Below are 18,266 nucleotides of genomic sequence, written 5' to 3' on the forward strand. Positions count from 1 at the left end.
GAGCTCATCATCATGAATGTCGTCAATCATCTTAGCGTACCACTTGGGACGAAGAGCAGAAGTGATAGCATCTGAAGCAGGAGGTGCAAGGAGATCATCATCATCATATAGAAGGTTGGATGTATTTTGAGCAAAATTAGGTAGTGTGGCTGCATGTCTAGGTGAGTCTATTGGAGAAGAAATTGGAGGAGAGGTAGCAGCAACAACAAATGGTGCCTTTTGAGTTGAAGCCCTTCCATCAGGTGGACCTAATTGGAGACGAATATCTAAGTCTTGAGCTTGGAGAGACTGATCATCTGAACTAATAACTTGAGGAGAGAGCTGAAATGGCCCTCATTCCTCATCAAAGACTACATCATGATTGAAGATGTGAGGACTAGTCTCAATGTCAACCAGGCAGTAGGCTTAGTGATTGTCATTGTACACAGTGAGCATGAGTTTCTGGCTCTTGGCATCTAACTTAGTGTATTTAGCATAAGGGATCCAAAAAAATGTAGTAGAGCCAAGAACTTTGAGGTGGCTAATTCAGGGCTTACAACTTGACTAGGCCTCTTTCAAAGTCTGCTTCTTGATAGCTATTGTAGGAGAGGAGTTCAAAAGATAGACAACAATGTGGACAACATCAGCTCAAAATTTCATTGGAACTTGCTTGCGTTCAAGCATAGATCAGGCCATTTTGGTGATTGTGTGGTTTTGATGCTCAACGTCATCATTTTGTTGAGGGGTGTAGGGTGTGAGATTGGTTGTCTATGGTGAATGTCCTTCCTGTGGAAGGCCCTACTATGATCATTTGAAAATTTGGTGTTGGCTGCTGATTCCACATCCAATATTGTTTCTATTGCATCTACTAAAGTGGTGGATTTGAAAGCAGCCACTAGTCCCCTTATAGATTCCTTTAATCCATCCACAAATAGGTATCATAACCTTTCTTCATCTACCCGTGTAACTCTTGTAGAGATTCTTTAGAATCTTCAAACATATTCATCTACTGCCCCTATTTGAATTTGTTGAGTTAACCTTTCAAAGTCTTTTTGTGGATGCTTATGATCAAATCTTTTAATTAGTTTTTGGGAAAACTCCTCATAAGATGTTATGTCATTGCATGCTTGGGTATAGACCCCATGGTGCCACCAATCATGGGCTGCATCCTCCAGGTGCAGAAGAAAATTAATTCTTCTTCCATCATGGGATTGAGGGTTAAGTATTTAATTTTAACAACCAACCTTGGGTTGTGATTTTGGTAGATCCATCAAAGTTACAAATGGTGACTTATTTGCTTTTTGTTTTAAGTCTTTCTTAGACGATTATTTCTCCCTTCAAGGGGCCTCTAGTTTTTTTGCTTTGCCATAATTTCTGAAGGATATATCCACTTTTATTTCAGGACTTAATTTTGAATATGTTGCTTCCAGTTTTTCCGTCTTACGAGTATGGTGATTATTTATTTCTTCCTCCCTAGGTGTTTCCCTTCTTAGTAGGAAGGATAGTTTCTTAACCCCGATGGTTGTTGTCTTTCTAATATTTTCTGAATGGTTGGTAGTGGCATCTTTACCATTAGAATTTGCGAGATCGTTTATTGACTAGTTCATATTTTCCATTACATTTATGAAAGCCTGGGCTCAATTATTTTGTTCCATTGGTGTGTTTTGGTTGTTATTTCCATGAAAGTTCTGAATTCATCATTTACCGATTCACCCATTGCATTGTTTTCTTTCCTCCTTTCCCTTTGTAATGCTCTTTGAGCTCTTTGGCTTTGTTGCATTAACAGGATGATAGGACGCTTGCTTCAATACCAATTGCAATGTCCCCTTATTAGTTTGGGTTAATTAGATAAAGATTATTCAAGTGCAGTAGAATATGCTTATATGAGTAAGGAAATTATTCCTATATTCATTCACCAAAATGGAGTTCTCACCATCTATGATTATTAATCACCTTTGGATTCTAAGAAAGAATTTTCGGATGTAATCAGGTTGCTTAGACAACAATCCTCAATAGGTGTTCCCTCAAAGTTTGCAGATCCAAGCCCTTAAGCTTCTCTTGGTACAATGCCTCAAGGCTCTCAGGGCTTTTGGGAACAACCGATTGGTTAGAATTTACTCGAGTCTCTCCTTGATCACAACCTAGACTCTGTTTCATAAATATAAGTATGATAATAATATTGAAAATTAACTATACATATTTTCTGTTTTTATATAATTAGTCCTAATAACAAGAAAAAGAATTACATTTAATGATTATTCTTTATATTAGAAATTTATTTTATTCCTACTAACATAAGAAGTTATCACATTTAATAATTATGATATTAACAATTTATTCTATTCCTATTACCTATTTATCGCTATGCTATAAAATTCCAACTTCAATGAAATTATAAGTTATACCTTATTGCCTGATCGCCACTTGTCCACTGATGTAGAATTGTATAGAATGGTCACTGCTTACGCAGTTAGACCGTACACGCTGCCCACAGTACCTTTTGCAGGTCTCCTTATCCGTGGCAAATATGTTTCCTTTTTATTTTCTTTAACTTTGTTTTTCTTTTCTCTTACTTTTGCCTGTCCCATCATAGGTTAGGAACCCCCTTTTATACTTTCTTCCTCAAGGGCCACGACTTCTATGCTGACCCATGACTTCCTTTATAATGCCGATGACCCAATTAATGGGTTATTGTTAATTTGTTAATTTGTGTTTATTTAATAATTAATTATTCAATGAATAATATTAATTCATTTGAATTTATACTAATATTTATTAGTTTATTATTATATTTGTTTATTGATTTATATTTGTTCGTGACTTACTATCGTTTTTTCAATCAATTAATGAATAATAATGTTAATTGATAATGTTCAATTATTCAGTGTTAATTGATATTGTTCATTTGATTATTCGATTAATGTCTGAGGAGTATTGATTCATTTATTAATTAGTGATTGTCTAACAATCAACGTTTTTAATCAATTACTTAATAAATTTACCTATTAGATGATTATTACGAATTTGGCCATCACAATATGGGCATGGCAAGCACCGATTTCTAGGAACTGTGGATACAAGGCACAGTTCAAGTGTCCACAAAAAACATAAAAAGGAAAATACACTTAATATCCACCTTTTGTACAGAAAGGTTAAAAATTGGACATAAACAAAAATCAAGTAAAAGGACACAATATCTATACGTTTATGAGCTGTAATTTATAGAGTCAAAGTGTAGCATTCAATGATAGATGGGAACCAGTCAAACTAAGCATTATATTTCTCTATATGAGAGAGTACTCAGAAATCAGCATCGAAATTCAAACTCGCAGACTTCATCACTCTCCTGGCAGCAACAAAAATTTGCAATGAGTGGTTAGTTGTGAGGTGGTTTCAGCAGCTTGAAGTGGTTTAAGAAGAAACAGTGATATAAGCTGGAACGGTTAAATGTGATTTTCAAGTTGGTTATTATTATTTGTTGTAATGCCAAATAAATAATAAGTCAGGGTCAAACAAGAGATTTAATTTTAGTATTTTTTTAAATTGACTAGTGGTCTCTAAAGTCCTTAGATATGGTCTGGGTCTTTTGTAGGAATAGACAGCATTTTGGATCGTTCTGTATCAGATCCCCTGGGGATGCAGATCTGAAGGCATTTCAGCCTGTTCCAAAAGATGTCTCCTGAGGATAAGGGATGGGACTATAACCTGAATTGAAACAAGAGGGATACCTGGATGTGTGGGAACATGGGCAACATTCAAAATATTGCCAGTTTTATTCCCATATCCAAAATTAGGATGTTCTGCAGGTGTGCATTTGCCATAAACTAATTAACGAAATGGCTTTCTAATTCATATATCTGTCTGGTAAAACACACTTATTTTTTTGTTTCTGCAGGTTATTTTAATCATTCATGAATGGCTTATAGTTATAGTACATTGTGCAGGTCACAGTAATAAATGGAATCGTTTATTAGATCATGATATATTGCAAACCAGCCTTCCTAAAATTTTCCACAATCCCAACCTTTTCAATTGTTTGTAACATTCCATGATTCAAACTTTTACACTTTTCACATCTATCTTGTTTGATTGCTGTATGCTATTTAGTCATGTACAGGAGCACAATAATGTGTTATTGGTAGCACATTTTATGTATTTTTTATTATATTCTGTTGAAATGGAGGACATCTTTCTCTCTCGAGAAGTTATCTACTGTATCATGTGGTAATGTACTAAAATGATTTACTCATTCCTCTTTCCATTGATTTTAGGAAGTTGCTGAGGAATGCAGGGACATGAATTGGGGCCAGTTCAAGCCTTTGATCACTGATGCAGTAGTTGCACATTTAGAACCTATCCAGGTTTGTGCCTTAACAACCAAGTATATGACTCAAGCCCAACCATTTTCTTCAAGGTCTACTTCTCATTTAGTGTTCTTTGTAATGTTGACAGACACGATATATAGAGATTACATCAGATCCAGCACACCTGGAAAGTATTCTAGCAGAAGGAGCTACAAAGGCATCTGCTATAGCCTGCACAACCTTAATGAATGTTTACCAGGCAATGGGCTTTCTACCCCGTCAAACACATCGATAACCGTCATTCTATTTTAGTTAAACCTCCCTTTTGCTTTTGAATCCCAATGGAAGCAAGTTCTATTCAAAGACATTGGCTTTTCCATTTCAAAAGGGGGATAAAAATTTAATATTAATATTGCAAACAATTATTACATTTTTTGCAACCCTCTTTATCATGACAGAAGGGTGCACAATTTTGTAAGTGATAAATTGTAATGATTAATCAAATAATTCTTTATTTGCAAGAGCATTCGGAAATAAGAAGTTGACACTGAGGTGCCAGAATATTAATCCTTGTATAAATAATGTCAGTGTGGATGTGACAGCTGTCCAACAATTCATAGTGCCTCTCCAAACATAGCTGAATTCTACTTCTAAAGAAAACTAAAGCAGAGATCAGGTTGAACTTTTGGAAAGATTAATGTTTTTAACCAAGAGAATCCTGAAGAGATTTGTGTATGAATATGCTGGATGAATATCTGTAGTAATGAACATTAATTCCATTTATCCATAGACAAATTGCAAGAAGAATGAATTTTACTATTCATGAGACCAAATGGTCTAAGAGACCAAAAGCCATAACATGTTCAAATGAGCAGTCATTGTATTACAATTCGTGTAATTACATATATGAATGGCTACCTAAACTTGGCATGTGTAAGAATAATGACTGAAGGAATGAATGAATTTTAATAATACCCATAAGACCAAACGGTTTAAGGGACCAAAAGCCATCACATTTTCAGATGACCACCTAAACTTGGCATGTAACCTTCATGACTGAAGGAATGAATGAATTTTAATAATATCCATAACACCAAAAGGTTTAAGGGACCAAAAGCCATCACATTTTCAGATGACCAGCTAAACTTGGCATGTAACCTTCTTTCCATGGCTACTATAATTTAGTCAAGTACTGCCCCATCAAAGAGGGAAATTTTGTGTCAATCTGTCATTACTTTCACTGTTGTCAAATTCTGTTAAACCTTATGACTTAAAACCTTTGGTAAATTGAGGTAAGATGTCACTTCCTTATCCCTGTGACATCAACTAACATGGTTGATTAAAAAATATAATGCGCTAGGCAAAGTGATTGGCTTCCAACATTTGCATAGTGGCTTTTTGCCAATATGTTGCTATTTACCATAGTCTTTGCGAATTATCTCTTTACTATATTCATAGATAGGCTTTCGTAAGTCTGTCTGAAAGATTAACATATTGAAGCAAGCTCCTTACCACTACCCCAATCTTCGTTGAAAACCATTCATTAAGGAAATATTCATTACTTTAATATTTGATTTCAAAGACAATATCATTAGGTGATAAGTAGGAGATAGTTTCCACAGTAAGTCAAATTGTGATATTGCTATCAAGATTTAACTGTGTGATTTTTGAGTCAAACTCATTGACCCATATTTCATGAGTAGTGGTTCATCGAACCCATCTCTCATGAGGATGAATGGAACACTTAACACACATTAGATCTAGGTGATGCTCATAGAGGTGAAGCATTGAGACTTCATGAATTATGGGTCAATGAGTTTGACTAAATAAGCACACAGTTAAATCTTGATAGCAATATCACAATTTGACTTTCTATGGAAAATATCACCTACTTATCAATTGATGAGCTTAAGGGGCTTTCTAATGAATGGTTCATAAGGCACAACACTTGGTGAAGGTTTTGCAAATGGGGTTGCAAGCAGAGTGGGTTTAACCATGGAGGAAACTTTGTAGTGGAGCGTGCTCAAGTTGTAGTAGTATTGAGATGGGTGACTTTCCAAGAAGTCCTAGTGCTTCACCTTTGTAAGCATCACCTAGATCCAATGTTTGCTTAGTGTACCATTCATTCTCATGAGAGATGGGTTTGGTGAACCACTACTTATGAAATATGGGTCAATGAGTTTGACTCAAAAATCACCGTTAAATCCTAATAGCAATATCACAATTTGAATTGCTATGGAAAATATCTCCTACTTATCAATTGATGAGCTTAAGGGGCTCCTAATGAATGGTTCATAAGACACAACACTTGGTGAAGGTTTTGCAAATAGTGTTGCAAACAAAGTGGGTTTAACCATGGAGGAAACTTTGTAGTTAAGTACGCTCGAGCTAGAGTAGTACTGGGATGGTTGACCTCCCAAGAAGTCTCAGTGCTTCACCTCTATGAGCATCACCTAGATCCAATGCATGCTAAGTGTTCCATTCATTCTCATGAGAGATGGGTTCAATGAACCACTACTCATGAAAAATGGGTCAATGAGTTTGACTCGAAAATCACACAGTTAAAACCTGATAGCAATATCACAATATCATTAGGTTCATGTTTGGATAATAATGTTACAATCTAGAAAAGACTTATTATTAAGGAATCAAGACATAGCATGTAAGATCGAGTTAGATTCATGATAAGGTTTTATGATTGAAGAAAATCTAGCAATCGAATTTAAGAAACAATTAATTTTATACTAATTTGAATTGTTCAAAAAGTTGAGCATAACATGTTAAAATTTAGCCAATCACAAGATAACATTGATCTAGAGTAGAATTCTAAGATGTATGAAGTCATATTTTAATCAAGAACTTTACCAGAGCCATAGTCCTTACCTTGTGTAGTGGAAAAGAAACACAATGATGACATAATATGCGTATTTTTTTGTATTTAAAATGTAACTGAGTACAAAAGAAAGTGATTAACACAAAACAAATACATTTTTCTACACTTTTGAATGTTTTTGCAGACAAACATTATATTGTGTAATTGCTTAATCAATGGCAGTTACATAGTCGGTTGAATAAGCATCAAAATTTGACTTGCATAGCCAGCATAACAAAAGCATTAGGTAAGGACAATACCCTTGTTTTGCTGACTTTAATTATAGAAAACAAAAACATCTATTTTCAACCCCATAAACAATTGACGAGGATTAAAATGGCAAAAACATATCGAGCAAAAAGGTAAGGAACAAATTGTGCTTACTTGAAGCAAAAATATTAAACCAAAAGTTTTATTTGGGTGAGGATATAGAGCTTTGCAACATAAATGATATAAATATGCATACACTAAGCAAAATGTGTTAGCAAAGTTTGTTTTATGCTATAGCTTAATGGCTGGCTATTATTTTGTTGGCGGGTTTTAAAATTTGTGATGTGGAAAATTGAAAAGTGAAAAAAAAAAAAAAACTCAACTTTTATTGTATGTGTAATAAATTTTGTGTTACATTGTTTTAGATGTGACATTTAATAATGAAGCCAAATTATTCTTTGAGTTCAATTTGATAGGATTTGTTTCAGTTTACATTATTTACATGTATCACATGATTATACCATTTTGGAATGGTTTTGCACATTTATTTGATTAAGGATTGTACACCAATGACTAAGAGAAGGTATCAAAACAAGGTAATCAATGATCATACCTGTAGCAGAACATATGCAATTAAAACTTTTACAAATGCCAAAACATTTTTGGTGTGCAGCTTCATTCTAGACATTCTACAATTGACATAGAACAATGCATTTAGTGTTGATAGTTAGTGGCAAAAAGTATGTTCTCAAATTGAATTGGTAGAGACTAGTAGTGTTCAAAACATTACATTTATAGTTTGTTGTGCATTAGCAACATTAGAGTTATTTATTGCAATTGTGGAAGTCCTTGTATTTGGAATTAACACGACATATATAAGTGTAAACTTGATATTTTAAGTATTCAAATGATACATTGGAAAGCTATGAAAAGTTTTGTAGTGAAAGGTTGGTATGCAAATTGCAATGAATTGTGTCATCTAAAGTATTAGTAATGCATTGCAAGAATGGTTGATATGTTAAATCATTTTTACATCTATTGTTCAATGTAGTTGTTATCGAAACAAGTGTTTGTCAAAGAAACTATGTTGTGGTATTTAACATAGTGACTAGTATGGTGACATTGTTTTGAGTTGACCAATGACTTGTAAATGGGCATAATATAATGAGAAGAGTTAAAGCATGTTGGGTTCAAAAGCACAACATAAATTGAAATCTACATAATCAAAATATTTGTTGTACACCTATATTTAACAAAACAAATGTTTGAAGGGTTGCTCTAATACAATTGTCATTCAATTCATCAATGAATGTAGACAATGTTGATTTTATGAAATCTGCTCCTCTTAGTCCATTGCGAGCAACATTTTTAAACAAGAGTAGTGGTGTCTTCATTGAAGCAATGTAATGTCCCTGATATTGAGCCAAGGGATTAATAAGGGTATAAAATGATTAATTAAATATCCTAAGTCCCAAAAAATAATATTTTAATCATTTATTTATGGGCCCACACTTTAAGTTCCTATTTTTTAGTCATTGATGGGACCACGCTTTAAGTTCCTATTTTTTAGTAATTGATGGGCCACTTTTAGTTACAAATACATTTTTTTGGTAACCAATTTTTGGAGGGATTTTTACTAAATTGTAAACTTAATGCTTAAGTCAAGCTGTCTACAAGTTGGGATTTATGGAGTTCACTCTTTTTTTGGAAGGGGAGTCTTTATAAAGGGGACTGAGGACACTTAGAGAAGATTCATTGTGTGATCTTTGATTATGTTATTTTTCTATGCCATCGTAAGTTTGTGCAAGACCAACCCTTGCAACACGCTTTGTACTAGATGCAAAACCAACAGTAGTACATGGATCATCAACTATAATTCTCATCAACGAGCTTCGAGATTTCTTATAGGAGGTCATGGTTCTCTAAAAGCAATTGAAGGAGTTAGAATAAAGTTAGAAGCATTTATTATCTGCACCAAATTCTTGCAATCCTCCTTCACAATAGTCCCCATAGTTCACAACTAAAGCAACAAGCAATGAACCCAAGTTTGCAGAAAAATGAGATATTCTAATAGAAGCATTAAGGTTTGGAATTCTAGTATGTTCTAGTTTGGAGACAATTATTCCATGTTTAAAATATATAATAAACATTGCTAGAGTAAACAATTATTTATGCTTTTACTTAAGTTTACTTAGGTTAATGCTTTTATTTATTAGTTGTAGTCTAGGAGTTGTTGACAACATGAGAGTTTATTCATATCTAAGTCATACTTATCTCCTCACCTTGATCGAGGATATTACACCTTTTGTGGATGTATGCTTAGTTGTCAAGAGCCCTCCTGTGGTCCCGTTGCCACCTACAGCGCGCGTGGCTTTTTTGACACTTGGCACCATTTTGCAACGGACATGTGGCATGGGTGCCACACTTGCATCTACCATGTGACCCCTGCCACATCATCCGCCACATCAACATCTTGCCACATGGCTCTTTTTTTGTTGCAATGGCCCTGAGGCCGTCAATTTTAATTAACTGATTTGCTGACATCAGCATGACATCATCATTGCATCATCACACCTGCAAGCTCTCTAGGGTCTTTTTTGACCTACTTGTGATTTTTTGGCCATAACTTGAGCATATAGAGGTATTTTTTCGATCCAAAAGAAGCGTCGAAAAGCTGGTTCTGAGATGGAGATATTAGTGCAGGTATTTTCAGTTTTGTGGCTTGTTTTTGCAGTCAAAGTCTGAAGTTCTATTTTATACTTTGGCAAGCAAATCTTTTGCGTCCCATCTCCATTTTTTGAAAACATTATATTTTTGGAAACTTGGTTTTGTCATCTTTTCAAAAATGTTGTCATTTTCTTTAGATTCTACCCCATGCTCTTTTTATCATGCTTTTGGCATTTTTTCTCTATGGTGGATATCTTGGGTGTTCCAAGTTTGAGGATCGTTTTCATGGCATGGAATCTTTTGTTTTGGGATGTACTATCTTTTGTATCAGATTTTTTCTTTTTCTGATCATTGCAGCTATCATTCGTAAGCATATTTATGCAAACGCGCTGAGATAAAGTGCTACTCTTGCATTTCAGGTTCATGAACGTTGTTTTGAGACAGTTATACTTGCACTATTTTATAAAGCACCATGGGGGGGATAGTTGTTTTTGTGCCCTCTTCCTTTGTCAAGTGAGTGTCCCTTCCACGACATTAGCCCCATACAGCGTCAGTGACCGTGCTTTTATAGGTGTTTGTACCTCTTCAACTCTCTCGTCGTTCTTGGTTCTTTTTGCAGAGGATTTTGGCCCACCTTTTCAGTTGCTTGTCATCTCACCCCGTCTGCATTAAGGGGGGGTTATTCTATTGTTCTAATGCTTCCTCGGTTCAATGGTTTGATAGTGTGAGCTATGTATTCAGTACTTGATCCTATATACTAGACAATTGCAGTGGTTGGCTACCTATGCATTTTAGTGAGATGGATCATTTACCATATAGAGATGCTCGATTCATGCCTTCTTCCATGTAAGTTCTTTAGATCAGCAATTTCTTTCTGATGACAGAGTTTGCGACTTGTTCATGCTTCAGTGATGCTCTTCATGATCACTCTTTGTTCCTATTTTATGGAACATTCCTCTAGTTGGAGGCTTCTTCAGTCCTTCACTAGGTTTTCTTACCTCTTTTTGGGGGAGGGTTTTTCCCATGCGGTTTTCCCTCTTTCCCCGTTTTCAAAGGTTGCATTTCTTTGCATTTGTACATGGGTACCTAACATGGCCTTGTTGTTGGGACCCATTATGCATTTCATCTTAGCTTTTTGTGAGCTTGAGGCATTTCCCTAAGTTGCACTTAAGGGGGGGTGTTAGAGTAAATAATTATTTATTAATTATTTACGCTTTTACTTAAGTTTACTTAGGTTAATGCTTTTATTTATTAGTTGTAGTCTAGGAGTTGTTGACAACATGGGAGTTTGTTCCTATCTAAGTCACACTTATCTCCTCACCTTGATCGAAGATATTCCACCTTTTGTGGACGTATGCTTAGTTGTCAACATTATCTTCTAGCACTTTCTAGTTTGTTCTACAAGTTTCCTTGAGGCCTTTATATTCAGGCTCTCTCATTGTATTTCATAACTCATTTTTCAAGGCATATTGTATAGCAATACATTTTTCTTTGTTTGCAATATCTTCTCTCAGAGTTCGTTTAGTTTTTCCAAACTCCACCTCTTCCTTCTTTGGTTTCCCTTCAATAGGTTATTTGCATGCAGGTGATCTTGGTGAGCTATGAAGTTGGCTTTCATCAACTTCTACAAACACAATAAAGACCCTATTCTCTATTACTCATCATGGAGACATTTATGTGTTTGAAAATTACAAATTCTTGTATTATTGTTGTGAATCAATTTCTTTTGAATAAGTATCAAAATCTTGGTTTAGTTTGTTTAACCCCAAGGAAGCATCATTTTAGTGGTATCAGAGTGCATATAACCTACTAACTTGTGTGAATTTTTGATGTACACCAACTTTTCCAATTGCATGTTAGCATATATGGTTGCATGTTGCCTCTAATCAATTACATGTCAAGATATATGGTTGCATGTTACTTCTAATCAATTGCATGTCAGTTTGAATTAGTTCTATACACTCCAAAGGATTAGTATCACATAGATATTTCACTAGGATTATGGTTCAACAACAATGGAATGAAGAAGAGAATCCCTAGTATGATCAAAGGCCATATGGTAGAATAGAGAAATGATGGGGGTAATGAACAATTGAGTCTTTAGTACATTATGGCACAAATGACATGAAAACAACAAATGATGCAAATGTTTATGCAATCACAACTTCTCAATGTACTAAAAATTTATAGAATCTAGCAATCACATGCATATGATCATGACAAAGAAAGAAGTGATGCTAAGAGAACAACCTCTAATTGTTAGGACAATAGACACTGCATGTAATCGACCTCTTAGGTTGGTTTTCTTGCCAAGACTACTTGTAGAAGAAATTTTGAGGTAGAAGGAAGGACACTAATCACTTATGATGGTATGGTGGCACAAGATGAATATGCCACTACCAATTGATGTAAGGTAGCTAATGAACACAAATCAGTCCATGAACCAGTGTAATGACAGGGCTACAAATTGTGTGGAAAGGAAAGATCAAAGGCCTAGAAGGACAATTGCATAGGGCACACAATTTGTGGAATATAGTGATGCTTTGAATAAAATTACTACATCTATTGACCAACTAGTTGCATTGGCATTGCAAATTTGTAAGAATTTGGCTTAGGCCAGAATTCACTCAAGAACTAAAGAACTCAACACAAGCACACAGTAGACCAAAATAGACGGAGTATGATCAGAATGATGATATCCATTCAATATAACAGCTTAGCCAACTTCAAAGTACACTAGGAGTGTCTGTATATAAAGGCCTCAAGAGAGCTTCTATAATGCATAGAAGTCAGCATCATGATAAGTCATACAACCAAGCACATGCCCATCAGATATGGGTTATCCTCCATTGAGCACGGGATTAAGTACAATGATGTGAGGATAAGCCTACAATGGTGTAGCATGCAAATCAGTGGTGTAGACAACATGTGCTAAATGAGGAGTGTGGATAATTGTGTTGTCAACATGACAACTCAGTGTATGATGCATACTCTTGTGTTGTAGACACCATGTGCATAATTAGAGTTGTGTAACTCAATGAGAGTACACAAACTCCTAAGTGTCTCACCTAAAATATTAATAAAATAATGCAAAATAATTAAATAATACATTAACCTAAGTAAATTTAAGTAAATACTTATTTACACCAACACACCCCCTTAAGTGCAACTCAGGGGTATGCCATTAAGCTTACAAAATCTAGGATGCAATGCAGAATGGGTCTCGGCTACCAGGCCATGTTAGGTACCCATGTACATAATGATATGCAATCTCTCATAAAGTGGGGAAAGAGGAAAAACCTCATGGGAAAAAACCTCCCCCAAAAAGAGAGATAAATAGGGATGAATACATCAAGGCACCCCCCATTATGACATACATCCAGTATATACATAAGAGAATGATGAGAAGAGAAAGAGAGATAGGATGGGCTCCCCCGCCCCCCCTCCCAAAGAAGAATTTCAAACAGCGACTACTCCGATGAAGAAGCTGATCCAAGGCTGCAGAATGGTGTTCCTCCCCTTAGGAAAAAACAATGCCAAAGGTACAAATGAGACACTTCCGCTGTGTGTGGAAAAAATTCTATGAATAATTGATGTCTCTGAAACTTGCTCAATTGGTCGAAGAACTTGTCCCAAAGAACTGTCTGTCTCTACAACTGATGAAGAACCCTACTACAACTGTTGATCATAAGTATCCATAATCACATCAACCTGTGAGGATTGATCATGTAGAGAATGAACAAGAGAGTCTGATGGAGCCCTCATGACAACTGAAGAAGGTAATTTTGCATCAAGAAGAAGAGGCAGATCATGAATACTGTCCCCCAAATCTGTCACTGAACCTATATCTGGAAGACTAGATGTACCCTATTGTTCTGGACCTATCACTGTGGCTATGTATGCATGTGGATTGAACTGATGAAGTGACCTCTCACTGCAACTGTCGATAGAACCCCACATGTCTGAATCTGTTGAAGCACTATCGCTAAAATCACTATCAGTTTCCAAGCTGTATGATGTGCGAAGAGGAGTAGAGGACAAGCTTGGTGAACTTTCCTCAAAATATACATCCTTCTCCACAAAGATCTAATGTGTCTCAGGATCTAGAAGTCTATATTCCTTCACACCATCTTCATAACCAACGAAGGTACAAGGCCAAGATGACTGTGCCTTGCATCCCCTAGAAGATACCTTTGCTCATGCAAGAAAACCGAAGACTCTAAAGTGTGTCACAATAGGTTTTCTACTGCACCATGCCTCAAAAGGATTTTTTCCATCTAAGGTTAGATGAGGAGAACGATTAAGAATGTGAGTGGCACTAGAGATTGCTTCGACTTCTAATGCTAGATCTAGAGACTTGGCATGGATCATGCAACTTGCCATAGACTTAAGAGTTCAGATCCTCAAAGCTACAACATTTGTCTTATGCAGACTGAATGCTAGTGGAGTCTGAAGATCAATGCCCTCATGTCTACAAAAGTCCTTAAGTCTTCTGTTCACATACATGCTTCCATTGTCCATTCAGAGTACTTTGATGGCCTTTCTGGATTTCCGTTCTACATGAGTCTTGAAGGCTAGAAACTTGTCCAACACTTCATCCTTACTATGCAGAAAGTAGACCCAAGTGAATCTTGAAAAGTCATCAACTAAGGTAAGTATGTAGCAACCCTGGCTGGCTGCAAAAGGACTTGCTAAGACAATGTGAACCATCTGTAGAACACCTGTTGCTCTTGAAGACTTCCCTCTCTGTAACTTTCCCTCTGGATGCATATCCACTAAATCTGTTGAACATTCACCTTTAGAAAAGTTGATTTGAGGTAGACCTTTGACCATTCTATGTGTGCAAAGTTTTTGAAGGTAGCGAAAGTCAAGATGACCATACCGCTCATGCCATAATTGCATGTTTGAATTGGATTGAGATAACAAGGCCTTTGAAGGAGACTTGGGCACAAAATGAGAGAAAGAGTACAACCTCCTATTATGATTCACTTTCCCTACTGCAACCAAGGAATCATCTTTGAGACTGTGCACTTTTACTAAGTCGGAAGGAACTCAACTCCATGTCCATCTCCAAGGTGAGTGATTTAGCAGATTGATAGAAGATTAGAACTTAGGTTTGGAACATAGAGAACATTTTGAAACTCTCCATTTTCCATTTCCACGTTTCCTTTCTCTTCAACTTCCATTTTGCTATCATTTCCCATGAAGATGAGCAGTACCTTGGACTGCTTCATTGAAGAAAAATCCTCCTTTGAAGAAGCCAGGTGATATCAGGCACCTGAGTCAAATATCCATTCTTTTGAAGAGTTTGAATTAGCCATGAGTGCTTTCCCTTTGCCCTTGGAATCTGAAGATGACCCTTTATCCTTGTAAGCATTAGGCAATGGAACATTATGTTTCTTCATGATGTTGATCAACTCATCAATCTTCTTAAGATAACACTCATGCTCTTCATGACCCAATTTCTTGCAATAAGTGCACTTCTTCTCCTTATTGTTGTCCCCTTTCTTATTGGAATTCAAGGACTTGCCTTGTTGATTGGATTGTGGTGTTGTCTTTTTTGCATCCTCAGATTTTTCTTTCTTCCACTTCTTCTTACCCTTTCCTTTATTTGAAGACTTTCCAACTGAATGTTGAGAACCCTTATTGTGGGCCACCAATGCTTTCGATTAAGGTTTCTTGAGAATCCCCATTGATTTCAACTTCTTTTCTTCATCATCCAATAGTTTAGCATATTCATCAAAAGTGACTTTCTTGTAGGCTGACCCTAAGGTAGTGTTTGAGGTGTTAAAAGAAGATACAAATGTGGAATACTTCGATGGTAGCTTGTTATGTATGAGATAGATCAATCTATCATCTTTGATAGAAGTCCCACAATTAGTAAGCTTTGTCCTTAGTTCATTCACCTTGATGATGAAATCCTGGATGGAGTCATATGACTTAGGATCTAAGGATACAAGCTCATCTTCAATTTTGAAAACATCCTCTTCAGACACTTTACCATAAAGGTTTTCGAGGGTATCCCAAGCTTCCTTGGACGTAGTACACTTCTTGATTTGATAAATGATTTTATCATCTACCCCCAAACATATATCAACTAGGGCTTTCCTATCCATTGTTACCCAATCTAAAATATCACTAGCTAAAACATTATCACCTGCTAGTTTAGGAAGAGTACCATCTACATATTGTGAAACTCCATTATGCATTAAGTGATACCACATTTTATTGACCACGCAGCATAATTATGAGGAGTTAATTTAGGAAACTTAAAGTTGCCCATAATGCAGAAAATGAAAGAAAAGTGCAGAAAAGAGAGAACAGAACACCAAGAACACTCCCCCTTTTCACTAAATCAAGAAACCCCCACCAAAATAGATGCTTTGGGCACTTTATCAGTAGTGTGATTACAATGGGCCACTAGCCAATTTTGGCCTTCATGGACTTCTGATTTTGCTTGTTACAACCTCTTAATGGAGTACAAATCTAAAACTTTACAATGTGCTACAATTCTGAAGCATTACAAAGCAAAAAAAGGCCTTATTGCTGAAAGTGATAATTTTGTCCACAAAACCCTATAATTTGATAGTAGATCTAGAAAGTAGACGAAAAATAACGCACTGTCAAAAAAAATGAAACCTATTTTCGACTCCAAATGTGCCCATACGGAGCATTTGAAGTTGCAAAATACAGGATTATGTAGGTACAGTTGCCAAAAAATGCAATTTTTGAACAATCTTTGCACCAAAACCAAAAAATAGCTGCACCACTAAAAAGTATAGGAAATTTTATCCAATTTCAAAAAAAAATGCACCTGATTTGGAGTCTGGATGTCCGAGTTATGGCCTCCCGAAGTTAGACTACAAAATCCAAAATCGATCTGAAGAGGGGTTGCACTAGCAAAAGATGGGGTTAAATTTGACAGTCATATGGCTGTCACAACAATTCAATTTAGTCCCAGAATGACGGTTAGACGGTCATCAATTTTATGCTAAAGAAATGATGATGTCAGCTTCCTCCAAGGCTGAAGATGACGTCAGCACTGTATGGATTGTAGGGGATGCCACGTGCCCAATGATTTAGCATACAAATTTGCTAATTAGGCTTCCACGTAGGTGTTGATGTGTACAGGGGTTGAGTTGGATAGCTAACTGCGCAAGCAGTATAGTCAATGCTGATTGTTCGATGATTATGTCAGTACTGACAGGGTAGTTGTGGGGTTTGCTGACTGTAATACCAAGTGAGCAGATTAAAATGTATAAAAGGATGCCACATGTCCTACTCACTATCGCTGCTTGTACGCACCGAATAAGGGGTCATCAAAAAGTTAAACCCTTGCTAGAATCTTTCACCATTGCTGGGATTCAGAAACTAATATGTTGGATTTGATTGGAATAGTCCCACATGCATCGCATGGGGGACCCTTGGCTTGTTTAAATAGCAAAGGCAACGGATTGTTAGGTAGAGGTCTGTGAGTCGGTTGATTAAGAGGTTTCTGGTGTAAGCTTTGACTTCGTTGGAAAGTGATGACCGTCCGAAAATATTTGGCCACAGATTTCGCACTGTACAACCAATATTACTCAAACTCGTACAATATTGAATTGATGCGGATATAGTAGGGGTCCGCCAATTAAATAAAATAAACCTTGCAAATAATAAAATAATCCACCAAAAATATAGACCCGAGCTGTGTTGTCACTACCCGGTTCGGCAAATTTTTTTTCCTCTACCTGTAGAACTGATAGAAAAAATAATTCCAAAAATAACAAAGAAATTCAGATCCGAAAATCAAATTGATTAGATCCAAAAAAGATCATACTCGAATTGCAAATTAGGGCCTCTGAGTTTCGATTTGCAAAAAAAAATTGCCTCAGGATCAACTTTCACCCAATATAGGCAAATTTATAGTCTATCTTTACCAAATCGACACTTTGGACACAATGGCAAGGTCAGATCTGGCTTTAGACATTTCCAATTTTTGTAGATCCTCCGGATGCGTGTCAAGGTGCTAAAGCATGAACAGTCTCGAACAACTATGTGTAGAGAATCTCCCTCAGAGCTCTCATACCATGTAAGAATTTGGCTTAGGCCAGAATTCACTCAAGAACTAAAGAACTCAACACAAGCACACTGTAGACCAAAATAGACAGAGTATGATCAGAATGATGATATTCATTCAATATAATAGCTTAGCCAACTTCAAAGTACACTAGGAGTGCTAGTATATAAAGGCC

The 18,266-nt window shown here is 36.2% G+C and overlaps 1 protein-coding gene across 5 annotated transcripts in view; it reads left to right on the forward strand.

Annotated features, from left to right (window-relative positions):
* OVA4 (Nucleotidylyl transferase superfamily protein) overlaps positions 1 to 5,104 on the forward strand; it is a 265,199-nt gene extending 260,095 nt beyond the window's left edge. For 2 of the 5 annotated variants that reach the window (XM_089787496.1, XM_089787495.1), the window contains exons 14-15: positions 4,251 to 4,340; positions 4,432 to 5,104. In XM_089787496.1, the coding sequence (XP_089643622.1) occupies positions 4,251 to 4,340; positions 4,432 to 4,578 (237 nt within the window). In that variant the 3' untranslated portion in view covers positions 4,579 to 5,104. Of the gene's footprint in view, positions 1 to 4,250; positions 4,341 to 4,410 lie in introns of all 5 variants that reach the window. The other 3 variants (XR_016352847.1, XR_016352848.1, XM_089787497.1) reach the window with 3 other exon arrangements.
* The last annotated feature ends 13,162 nt before the right edge of the window (positions 5,105 to 18,266 follow it).

Source organism: Cupressus sempervirens, chromosome 6 (assembly GCF_028749045.1).
Source record: "Cupressus sempervirens isolate cs-2001-9-10 chromosome 6, ASM2874904v1, whole genome shotgun sequence".
NCBI classification, from domain to species: Eukaryota; Viridiplantae; Streptophyta; class Pinopsida; order Cupressales; family Cupressaceae; genus Cupressus; species Cupressus sempervirens.